This window comes from Emydura macquarii, unplaced genomic scaffold, assembly GCF_026122565.2.
Source record: "Emydura macquarii macquarii isolate MOO-44397 ecotype Brisbane River unplaced genomic scaffold, CSIRO-AGI_Emac_v2 contig_75, whole genome shotgun sequence".
Taxonomy (NCBI): Eukaryota; Metazoa; Chordata; order Testudines; family Chelidae; genus Emydura; species Emydura macquarii.
In genome coordinates, this window is record NW_027130212.1 from 10,129,733 (window position 1) to 10,142,681 (window position 12,949).

At 38.7% G+C, this 12,949-nt stretch overlaps 1 protein-coding gene across 4 annotated transcripts in view; it reads right to left on the bottom strand.

The window, feature by feature from the left end:
* Positions 1-2,562: 2,562 nt before the first annotated feature.
* Positions 2,563-12,949, bottom strand: part of GBE1 (1,4-alpha-glucan branching enzyme 1) — a 255,905-nt gene continuing 245,518 nt past the window's right edge. For all 4 annotated transcript variants that reach the window (XM_067543356.1, XM_067543363.1, XM_067543370.1 and 1 more), the window contains one exon: positions 2,563-4,663. In XM_067543356.1, coding sequence (XP_067399457.1) covers positions 4,607-4,663 — 57 coding nt within the window. In that variant the 3' untranslated portion in view covers positions 2,563-4,606. The remainder of the gene's footprint in view (positions 4,664-12,949) is intronic.

Sequence of the window (12,949 nt, forward strand, 5' to 3'; positions counted from 1 at the left end):
TACTTCTGGGTTACTGCTTGGTGGTGGCACTGCCTTCACAGCTGGGTGCCCGGCCAGCAGCTGCCCCTCTCTGGCCGCCCAGCTCTGAAAGCAGCACTGCTGCCAGCGGCAGCACAGAAGAAAGGGTGGCAAACCAGTAAACGTGCATGATGCTCTTAGGGCACAGTGTGAATTGCAGTTCTACCAGAATTGACGGGAAAAGGAAATCTGTTCATATTTCAACAAACATGTCCAGATGGAGATCAGAGGACCAAAAAAGGGGTCATGTCCAGAAAAACACAGATTTATGATAACTAGCCTCAATTTAAGATTTTTGGAAAAATTCAGCCGAAATTGTTCAGCCAGCTTTGAAAACGCGTCTTTGGCCATCCCTGAGAAAAATCACACAAATGCAGCCAAGTTATAAGCCTTTGAAAATTCTGTTTGCACATGTTCAAGGAAGACTTATTAGTTCAGCAGCTAAATGCCATCTGCACTGATCATGCTTCATCCTTTCACAGCTTCTATGTGATGGTATTTCCTTCCATTAAGTTATGGTCTCTCTTTAGGTTATTCACCTTTCTCAGAGAGCAACTGAGCATGCTGCATTCTGGGAGTATAGGGGGCCCTGTAGTGAAGGGTACAGGAACTGAGAGTAGAAAGTTTGTTTCTTCTGTGCTCTCGATGGTGCTGGTACCCAGGCAGCACAGAGGAGGATGGAACAGCCCAACTCAAATGCAGGGGGTGAGGGACAGGTGAGATTTAGGGGAAAAGTTGAAGGATAAGGAGGAGAAATAGGAGCAAAGGGAGGGACAGAGGAGGGGTGAAAATAAGAACAAGGGCAGGGGATAGGGACAGGAGCAGAGAAAAGGGGATGATATGAACAGAAGAGGATAAGGGTAGGAGCTAGGAACAGCGACAAAAGAAACTACTGGAGAACATTCTTCTACAGAACCTAGAATTGAACCCTATAATTGTGAGTCAGCATTACTTTGGTGTATAGTGAGTTCCTCTAAAAATCACTGGCAAGTGTGTGTCTCCATCTCCCTCAGTTTATAGTCCACAGAAAATATAACATACTTGGACTGCTATTGGTTTGTCTGCTATTTCAAATGGTAAAGGACAATGCTGGTGATCTAAATTTCTAAGTCCTGTTGAGGACAAATTGAGATGGTGGTGGTGGGTCAACATGATTCCACATGATTATTCATTGATTTTACCATTTAATTTTTTAAAACATAGAAAAATACATTTAAAAACCTACATTTTCAGAACATTAAGGATGCAAAGTCAAGCACTTGAAATTTGGTAAGTGCCAGAATTAAGGATGCCTGCTTGTGCAACCTTAATTTGACCCCGCTCTGCATATGCTTTATGACACAGTTCAATTACATGATCATATACTACTTTTCCCCCAGAACTGCTGCCCCATTCAGTATACAGGATGGACAGTACTCACTGAACAGATTGAATATATATCTCTTTTTATTCTCAACATTTAATGTATGATCCCCTGTATGTTTAATGCACACCATCCAAACAAACTGAATACATAATTATTAATTTTATTATGGAGTTTACTATGGTGGTCTCAGTACAGTAACAATGCTTTATAAACATTCATGGATATAAACTTCATTGCACCCTTATGAGGTGACATATTATTCTGATTGTTCACGTGGGAAACTGAAGCACAGAGGTTAAAGACAAAATTGTCAAACATGTCACCTAATATTGGATGACCAATCTGAGAGGCCTATGATCTGACTTTTCAAAATACTTAGTATTGGCTAGCACTTTATCTTATTCAGAGCACAGTTGCCATCCTCAGCTGTGAGTACTAAGCACTCTTGCAAAATCATACACCAGATATCACAAGCTGGACACCAAGAAAATGAGGAATGCAGTGGCCACTTGTAAAATTTTTGGTTTAAATGACTTGCCCAGCGTCACCTAGGAATTCTGTGGTCCAGATAGGGATATAATCTAGCTGGATATTCTGTTGGTCCAATAAACACATTACCTCAACCACCTTGTCTCTAACTACAAGGGACCATCATTTCTCTTCCTACCACCCCTTGCCTCACTCACTATACACTTTTAACTTTTGAAACCAATGAGGCAGGGGACCATCCTACAGTTGGCAGCCTGCTTCATAACACTACCCTGATTCATCCCCAGAGAAGGTTCATCCTGTGCAATGAATGAGGCAGGAGTTCTTTGGAAAAAATAGTATCTGACCATGTCATTCAAGACTATCATAATGCATACATAGATGAGGGTTAAATTAAGGTTGCACAGGCAACCTTAATTCTGGCATTTCCTAACTTTTGAGTGCCTGACTTTTTAACCTTATATTTAAAAAAAAACAATTAAAAGATTATTAATCTTTTGTATATTTTGTAAGTATTCAATAAGTAAAAGGAACAACATACCAGTCTAGAGGAGCAAACCATTCTCACTAGATTGCTTCTGACTGCTGGAGGCAAATTCCTGAGTTCAAACCCAGCAATAATATCTAGTGTTAGCCTCAAGTATTATATTATTACACGTTTTTTATGAGTGATGAAAACCACATATGCATTTATGTTTTACCCTTCTCACAGTTTATTTGCATGTAATTTTACAGTTTCTACTTCACATCACACATTTATTGCTTCTCTTGCACAAAAGTTTGACAAGGGCAATTGCCTTGCATTACATTTTGGAACACTGGAACTTTTGCCAGTAAAATCTACAGAATATATTAGAAGATCAATTTAATGTAGATATAGCAGATAATTACATTGCTTTTTACTTCACTACAAAGTTTACATCTTTGGAAACAATAATTGGTTCCAGTTATTACAACACTTTAGTGTACTTTTTTAAGCATAAGTGTATGGGAATGCTTTTATAGCTCATTAATGCACAATGAATTAAGTGGTATGGGGGGGAAAGAGCTGTGACATTCAATAGCACTGTTGCATATGGTATTTGTCTTTCATATATCTATTGCACAGAATACAATAAGAGTAGGGATGTTCATGAATCCCTTTTAATGTAAAATCTGTCAGAAGACTTTGATTTCCCATCATGTTATATTATCTTGTGCCACTCATGTTTTTGTTTTTGAAAGATTTCCAAATTAAAGTTCTAGTAAGTATAATAAACACTGCAAGGTTTTTCTCAGTGTGGACATAAATGTTCTTCCATTTACATGACAAAGTTACATAGAAGATGGTGAACCTGTAGAATTCTGAATTCATAAAACCTCTTGTAGACATTTTCTCTTTGAATATTTCTAAATTAGAAAACTCGGACTGTAAATCAAAATAGACTGTAAAGCAAAATAAGACCTCATTTTGGAGCAAATACAAATATGAAGGGCAATATGTTTCTTTTTAAGTTAGTGTAGCAAAATAAGGCATTTGTCTTTAAATCTGTATGACCTTTTCAGAGTTAAAATGTATTCTCTGCAGATAGAATTTGAATATACAGAATCTTATTCTTTACAAGAAATCTAGCATAGTAAAGAATTTACTTAAGCAATTTTAGCCAGCACTCCAAACCATTAACTAGCTTGAATTTAGCAAATAGCTTAGTTTGATTAACATATATCTATATCATATATTTCTAGTACTGTTTCTTCCCTAGTAAGTAAATGTTTTTTTAAATTATAAAAATGCAAGATCAACATTACAAGTGCTCCAAGTTAAATGGTGGCTTTAGGAAACAGTGAAACCAGTCTTTGGATTCATGAAAGTGTACATAAAGGAATACATTTTCTTTTAAAAATAGTTTCAATTATGGTACCATCTCAGTAAACATAATAGTGTTTAGCTCTCACACAGCACTTCACACCTCAAAATGCTTTACAAAAGGTAGGCAAGTATCATGATCCTCCTTTTTTCAGATGTGGAACCTGAGGCACAGAGTGAAATGACTTGCCCAAGATCATGCAACAGATTAGTGATGGAGAGCCATGATGAGAACCCAAATCACATGCATCTCAGTTTATCCCCTGGTTGTTAAGATTTTACTGTGAAATTTTCATTAAATAAAAATGCCAGAGGACAGTATTCTTACAGGGCTTCTGCCTCAATGATTTGATCTGAAAAACTGGACACCCTCGATGTATCTTGGAATTTGATGCAGAAGGGGATCCCACAAAGACATAAGGCTGCCTTTTATCAGATTACGTTTCATTTCAACATACTGTTTCTCTTTATCCTAACAGGAAACAATGGCCTGTAATGAATATTTGAATTCAATACCAAAATGATAAAAAGGATTAAAAGAAATTGCTGAAATCAGAGCTAGAACACTCTTGCTGAAACATTGTTCCTGATAAGACACTGGAAATGACAGTTTAATTGAGAATGCCAGCTGCTCTAAAATGTTTTAAAATGTTATGCTGTGACATCAGAAATGTGAAGTTGCATTTTTCTTTCTACTTCTTTCACATATTGCTTCCTTGAATTACATTTTAGCAACTTGAAATAACTCTGTAATTATATGTAAATATTAATCCTACATTTCAATGACCTAACATTGCTATGTTTAGTTCTGTGAAGCTGAGTGTTGGTATAGCATATAAGCATTTCTTCTACACATCTTGCTTCTTCAGTGATGGTTATGAAGATCTTCAATTTGGGATATCCATATTTTGAAGCACAATAGCTACCCTGCTTGGAATGTACACCTAATAAAAAATGACAAGAACAGAACATGAATCACACTTGATATGACTTTTTATCAGGGCTGTACAAATCACTATATAAACACACATTTGAGAGTGAAACATTTTAGGTAGTTAAAACAAACATTTTTTAAATGTGTAATTGATATGAATCACATTTAAAGTATAATTATTGACTGCACTGTCTGCCATGTCAGAGTCATACAAGGCAATCTTAATCATATGCTCATTGTAGGATTTCCCTCTTTATTTAAGCTCAGTCATAGGGTGATATTTTTTATGCAATTACCACTAGAGGGCTCCATTTGATTTACAGTTGTCAATTTAAGAACCTTTAGGACATCTAGGTCGATAGTCTGTACCGTGATAAATGACAAACTCTTACTATAGCATTTGAACAGTACTGTGTTGTGAATTAAAGCTGCCCTAAGGTCTATGATGTCATTTCACACAGGTAAATACAAGTAATATAACACAGCAATGCATTCTTAGCCATTCTGACATCTATGGAACATCTGAATCTGACAGAACAAAATGTTAAACACAGAAACTGATTCCAATTGATCATTGATAAATTCTGATTTTCTTATTCACGTGATTTTTTATTTAACCTTTAGACCTGATTGTGATCAACAAGTTTATTTATTTGAAAATATTTGTCAAAGATTAAGAACTTGAGACAATATTATATTTATGAAACACTCCTCTGAAGCACAAATTAGAATCACAATGGGAAAATATGTCTGATATGTACTGTTTATGAATACTTTGCTATGTGGTGCTCCAACCATTACCAACTAATTCAAATGCAATTATAAAAAGTAACAGGATTGAAGGCTATTGGTTTCAGTTTGACAATGTTCGTGTTTAGGCCATCTTTCCTTCCCTTGATATTCTTAATATTCTGCTATTTTCAGTCATGTTATCTCTAATTTAGAGCTTGACTGGCAGAATGAAAGGCGTAAAGCAAACAGCTTAAGGAAAAAAGAAAAGAACAGCTGATCTTCATCGAACCAGACCGTAGCATGTCTAATGTATCTCAGCTCTCACCAGTGAACACAGTGATATCCCCTAAGGTTTCATTGATAAATAACCCTACAAATCTGCTCAGGAGGAGAGGAAATACCAAATTAAGTTGGTTAGAGTCAGCTAGCTCACAGAATAAGGTCTGGAAGTTGTGGATTTACAGAGAAATTCATTATATGGATTTAAATCGTAGAGTTTCCGATTTCTTTCCAAGTAAAAATGATTCCACAGATGTGACAAGTTACTACAATTATGATGACAAAAAATGAAGTTTCACAAAGGGAATAATATTTATTCTTCAGGTTGGTGTCAAAGTTAAGAACAAGTCACTCAAAATATTATGGGCCACATGTTCACCTGAAATAAATTGGCATAGCTGTGATTTAAATGGAATTATGTCAATTAACTCTGGTTGAAGAACTGGCCCAATGTGACATCACTGCACTTTCTTACAAACCAGAATTTTAAACATTTTTTTTAAAGGCAGTTTTAGTGTTTGGGAAATGTGCCATATTTAGAGAGCTTGGAAACAAAGTGTTCCATTTATCCCCAGGAGAGGCCCAGCTCAGTGAGCCCTTCTGTACCTTACGCTGCCCTACCTATACGCCAGACTCCTGACTTAGAGGAAATATTTCTAGTTACAGTCTTCACGCTTTTTCACAATTCAGCCTCTTTGCTGAATCTCAACAGTGACAAATATATGGGCACCTATTCACTGAAAACTACAATCACACCAATGGATTTCACACAGGTTATGCAAACACCCACCAGGTTTTTATAAAAAAGGTTAAATAGTAGTAAAACACTTGAGAGCAAATACAGCAAATATGAATATAGCTCAAAATTCACTCTAGTGCTACAGTAGAAGTTATTCAGAAGACTTTGTTTTCCAACTGGCATACATAGATATTAGAAATATCGTCTTGAAAAGAATTAGAAGGGAAATTACTCTACCGCAGAGACTATGGTGTGACAACTGTTGGTACATGCTGACTTTTTAATGGCCACCACATTATACACATGATAACCAAACACAAAGGATCTGACTGATCTTTTGAAGCTATATGGTTAAAATTCAGTGAGATTGCTCTGAAAGCAATCAATTTCTGAAGGAAATATTCATCAGCTTGAAAAAATCTCAATGTGTCCAGCTAGGTGGAAGTCATAATGTTTCACTAATATAGATATATAGAAACCCCACAGTACAGTTACAACTATTTGAGGGCTACAGAATGCTTGTAGTATCAAACACCTTTCAAGTGAGTTGCACAATAAAAGCCAACAAGAGAAGAGCTGATTAGCGAAAAAAAACCCACCAAAAAAAAAAAACAAAAACAAAAACAAAAAAACTTTCTAATGCGGGTTTACAAACGATGAGCCTGAGTTATCTAATGTCAGTGGGCATTTAGCATAGAGTTCAGTGCAGATTGTGCTCATTGAAGGGGTGAGGATGGAGAAGGAAAAGATGGTTTGCTGATGTCACCTTTTCACATCAATTGGCCCCTGGTGCAAGTTGGTGCAACCAGTGGGATGTTCTAACCTATGCCTGCTAGAATGATTCCCTAGTAATCATTTTGCCTACTGTGGATCAATATATTACATTTCAACTCTGCCGTTTCTGGCTTTTACCATGCAATCTATGCCTGTGCAGGGAAGTGGCTCGTGTAAGGTTCTCTTTATGCCACTGGAGGGTTCCCCGGTGTCATGAAAATCCTCAGCTGACCCTCTAGGTCAGGATATCTCAACAGTGACTTTGCAAAACTCTGGTGGTGTAAAATGATCTTACTCCTCTCTGTGACATTGCCCTGTGAGTAAGGCACTATATCATCAGAAAACGCATGTTTGTAACTATATTCAAATACTCCTAGGTAACCAATATAATATCTATTCACTTAAGCAAATTATTTTTTAAGAAGTAGATTTTCATTCAGTGAACGAATCTTTCTTTCCCACTTTAAGACTTGCAATAGTCTGATTAGATACTATGGTGAAAAGGGCTGTATAAGAATCTAATGAAAATAGAATAGTCCAATGCTGATTAAATCCACTCTTGCTACACTGGATCTAATTAGTTATCACCCAGGATCAAACTCAAAAGAGAAGCTAGCCAAAGGCCACAAACAAGTTCATTTAACTGATGCCAATATCTAGACCAGCACAATCTGGATTCAGGGCAGGAACATAGGCTAGAAATAGCATCAGTAGCTCTGTTGGATGATTTCCTATTGTTGATGGATGGAGAGCAGACAGCTAGTCTCATCCTCCTGGACTTCTCTGCAGCATTTGACATTACTGATCATGAGGTATTACTGACTTTCCTGAAGGAGGTTACAAGTGTCCAGGAGAATCTACCAACGTGAGTCATTCCCAGACCTAGATTAATTCTCTCTCTGGTGCTATTCAATATCCACATACAGCAACTAACAAAATTGGTCGGACACCATACACGCAAGAGCCAACAATATGTAGATGATATACAGCTGTATATCCTTTATCGTATATGATAACACCACTCTCACCAAATTGATCCAGTGCTTGGATGAGATCAGCTCATGGATGAACAGTTGGATGAAGCTGAAGCTGAACTCAAGCAAGACAGAGGTTATACGGGTTGGCAGAGTGTGAGAAGGTAATCCCTATCACGGATGCCTTTTTGCAACAGGCTACAAAATGACAGGTGTGCCAGTCTCAGTTTCCCCTTAGTCATAAAAAGGGCACTGTCTTTTTCAATCTCCAATTCAGTCCTATAAGCATAATTTATTCCTGTACATGTTCAATAGTTCTCAAAACCCTCATGATAGAACCATCATCCCAAAGTACAACAGGTTCACAGCTATGTGCAATGCCCACTCCTAGGACATTTCCAACTCACCCTCCTGAGAGTCCATCTCCAGTCTGTTTCCAGGCTCTTTCTGCCCTTGTTTCAGGGCTTCCCTTTCCAGGCCATTCTCCTAACTGTTTCCAGATTAGCTTTGCTTCTTTTCCACAACGTTTCTCGGGCAGCCCTAAATCAGGTCTTCTGCTTCAGAACTCCCTGCAGTTTTCCTTCCTGCCTGCTCCTGGATTCCACCTACCAGCATCAATCAACCATCTTGTTTTGATCTTGGCTTCTCCTAGTCAAGCTAGTTCTTAAGGGCCTCTCTCTGCACATGCCCTCTGTTAGCCCGGCAGGTGTCCCCCAGCTCTAGTTAATCCTCATCAACTAATTGCTCTTCCCAATGGTTCTCTGTACCAGCTTTCTGCTGCTTCTCCTATTTCTCCCCTAGTATCTCCTTTCCTGGCTGATCCATCTGTCTCAGTCTCTCTCCCATTTATATGGCCCAGGTGCCTTCTTAAACCCACTTCGGAGGCAGCTAATCAGTCACACGTGCATTGGACACTGCTACCTCTTAAAGGGCCAGTCATGCTGTGACACAGAGGGAAACACTTTGCACTGTGGCTACAAGTTCCTTAATCTCCTGTGGAAGAAGACACACGCCCACATTAACTGTAACACACTGTAACAGTAGAAAACAGACTATGTCTGAGAAGCTGAAAAGAAGCTGAAAATCAACCTTGAGTAGATCTGGTGGGACAATTGATATTACCACCAGCCAAAGCCATTGATTTAACAACCTCTGCCAACAATCCCACTTCTGAGGCCTGAAGCACAGAAAATCTCAGAGTAAGAAGAAAAGCAAGAATGGCGTCCAACAGATTTTGAAGGAAACATGCTCTCTTGTGCCATAAAGCAATACCGCCAGCAAAGCAGAAGGCACGTTGGAGGAGTGGAGCAGGAAAGACTTACCTTCCTCCCAGAACACTGATCAAACCTCCACCAAGAACTCTCAGGAGTTATGAGGACCCTAAAGCAGGGGAGGGAGGGGAGAATTGTGTATAGGCTTTTTATTTTCACTTGACCTAGATTTCTCCTATACTGTCTAAGAGTAAAGTGCATGCATGTGTTTAAGAAGTTCTTTTGCAAAGTCTGTCCTCTTTAATTGTCACTTTGTTCCCAAACACTTGAACTATAATCCAGTGTGCCAACAAGGACAGGGCTCTGGGGAGAGCTTGCATAAGCTGCTGGAAGACACAGCATCAGTGTCAGGGCCAAGGACAGCTGAACTACAGGGTCCCATATAGGAAATCTGCACCACAGTAATGTGCTTGAGAGGTCAGAGCCAGCAACAGTGTCTGGATGCTGTTCAGAACTACTTGGCTTGAAAGCACAGGGGATTCAAAGGGTGGGTCCAATGCAGCCGCTCTGTAACATCCACAAGGGGGGGTTCAGCCAGACTGTAATATCCATAATACAGGGCACCATAGATTGATGCATTATTTTGTAATTATATTCTTAAATGTAAATACATTTTCCAGAATATATTTAGGTTTAAAAACTTCACACTAATAAGATAAGTTTGCCTTTTTTTGGAATGTCTTCCAAGACATGTTGTCCAGTCCTACTTTAAAACCCTCTTAAAAATCCACAACACACAATATCCATTAATGTACATAAAAAAATGAAGCAATCAAGATGGAAGCATGACTTATGCACAACACAATTCTATTTTTATTCCTTGTTCTATCTCCCCTTCTTTCTCTTTAATTACTCTCATTTGTTGGGGCCTATGTAATTTAGATTGGAAAATCTTTTGCAAGGATCATGTCTTTATTTCTCTCTATACAGCCCCTTGCCAGCTTTTTGGTGTTCAAACACACACACACACACACACACACACACACACACACACACACACACACACACTCTCTCTCTCTCTCTCTCTCTGTCCCCCCCCCCAAATGTGGTGTTCAAGGTTTTTAATTTTCATTTCTAATTTTCTTAAGGGGACTATGAGAACTGAAATATTTTTGCTGGAAATTGCCAACCCAGGTTATGTACAAGAGACAGCAGAAGGTTATATGTAAACCATGCTAGTTTGACAAATGCATGCACCTCTTATACTCTGTAGGATTCATAATCCTTTATTCAAAATACATGTACTTATAATTTTTGATGAAGAACGGGATGTTATTCAAAAGTTTAATAGAGCATGTAGACTAAAGCATTAGGATCACTCTGGAAACATCTATCAGTTGCTGCATCTTAAGTGGTACAAGGCACAAAGAAGGATGTTCTGGGCAAAATATCAAATATATTTTAGCATAAGAGCATTATCAGATGTTACTTTGAATATTTTACATTTGCTTATGCCAAAAAATGTTTTAAACAGTGTTAAATGTGCCCTCATTAGGGCTGAACAAATCCTGCAGTATCCAATTTGTGCTTCCAAGAACTAAGCCTTGCAGGGTCCATTTGAGTAGATTCACAGCGCCCAAACCTCCAAGCAAACAGGTTTCCTAGCAACCATGCACTAAGGCTTATCTTGTGTTCTCTCCTCACTTTGTTAGTTTACGAGTCCACTGCTGTGGAAAAGAAAATGTCTCCCTTCTCCTACTGCGATAGGGGGTACAGGAGATTACTTAGGGACTGGAGAGGCACTCAACCTACTTTGTGACTGCCCCCATCCTTATAACTTGAATATTGCAAAGTTGCCACTGGGACCCTGGAAGATACTCCAGAAATGGTCAACAAAGATACGTTTTGCACAAGTGGTGGGGTTATTTCTTGGCCTTATGAACTATATCAACCTGTGTCTGCTCAAAGTTTGTGGATTTAGGGTGATGCTTGTGCATTTGGCCAAGACTCATCAAGATTTCAGGTGAGTTCAAGATTAACATTAGCACAGACCTTGATCATGCCCCTCAAAAGTCTTGCCTCTCTCTCTTTCTTAAGCTATCAGACAGATATAATTTTTTATGGGTCCTCCTCCCCTCTTCCACTCTCTGCAGGGGTTCCAGAAGACTCTCTTCTTGGTATCTTACTATCCTCCATTTACACACTGTCTCTGGGTAATTTCACCCACTCACATGGTTTTCAACTGCAATCTTTATCTCCACTCCTGACCGGTCTCCTGCCCTCTAATACCAAATCTGAGCCTGTCTCTGAATCTCCTCCTTTATGTTTCATCATCAACTGAAGTTAGAGAGATAAAACTAGACTCCTTATTTGCCCTCCCAACACACACTCCACACCATCCATTCTCTGTCATTGAACCCCCACACCATTCTCCCTATCACTTAGACAATAACATGAAGTTCACCTGGACTTCTCCCTCTCATTTGCATCGCAAAATCAAGCTGTGCCCAAATATTGCTGCTTCTTGCTCCATGATATTTGTAAGATCTATCCTTTTCTTTATATCCAAAAAGTCTTAAACCACATCCATGGCCCCATCATCCTCTAAATGGATTACAGTGGTCTCCTCCACTCCAGTCTCCCAAACACCTGTATCATATCTCTCCTCTTCATAAAAAACTGGCTGCTAAGATCATCTTCACCTGTTTTAATCACTTCACCCAACTCTGAATCCTTCCCACTGCATCCTCTTGTGATTCACTAGATTAATTTCAATTTTCTTGGCCCTCACCTTCAAGGCCCTTCTTAACTCTGTCCTTCCCCTCCGTCAGCTCTTGGTCCACCACCTCCACCCTCCTCTACATCTTTGTCATCTTCTCACATTACCTTCCCTGAACTAGTCCATAAGTTGGCTACCCTCTTTTCCTTCAAATCTGTGCCCAAAATTCACCTCTGCCAGAAAGCCTATAAAAAATGAATGATATGCTGCAGAGGGTTACACCGCTGTCCCTAAGACACATTTCATAACAGAAAATCACTGTGGGAGGGCGAGGAATTGTATTAAGGAAAATGCCTATTTGAAAGGACAATAATGAAACTGGCTGGGACAGAGACATGCAGACTGGTCTGTGAAATACAGTCTTTGAAAGGTAGCTATTTATCATTCTTGGGAGTCTTTGTATCCTCAATGGATCATCTGTTAGAGAAAACAGAAAGTGGTGTTAGGACCTGCCAACATGGGGACACTCAGGAAAATTAATCCAAACTAATATTTAAAATGGATTACTTAAGCCATATTAAACCCTTCCGTGGATGCTCTTATTTAGAATTGAAGTGGCCTTAATGAAGTTTAGCTTCATTCAATGAATTAAGGGGCTTTTTACCGAATTGAACTAAACCAAATAAAGGCCCCTTTAATTCTGAATAAGAGCATCCACACAAGGGTTTAATGTGGTTTAATTAATCTATTTTAAAAGTAAATTTGGATTAATTTGCCCAAGTGTCCCCATGTAGGCAAGCCTTAAGTCACCGATGAGCAAAAAGGACATGAGGATGGCTAGGATCTTTATTAGAACAAAAATTTGTAA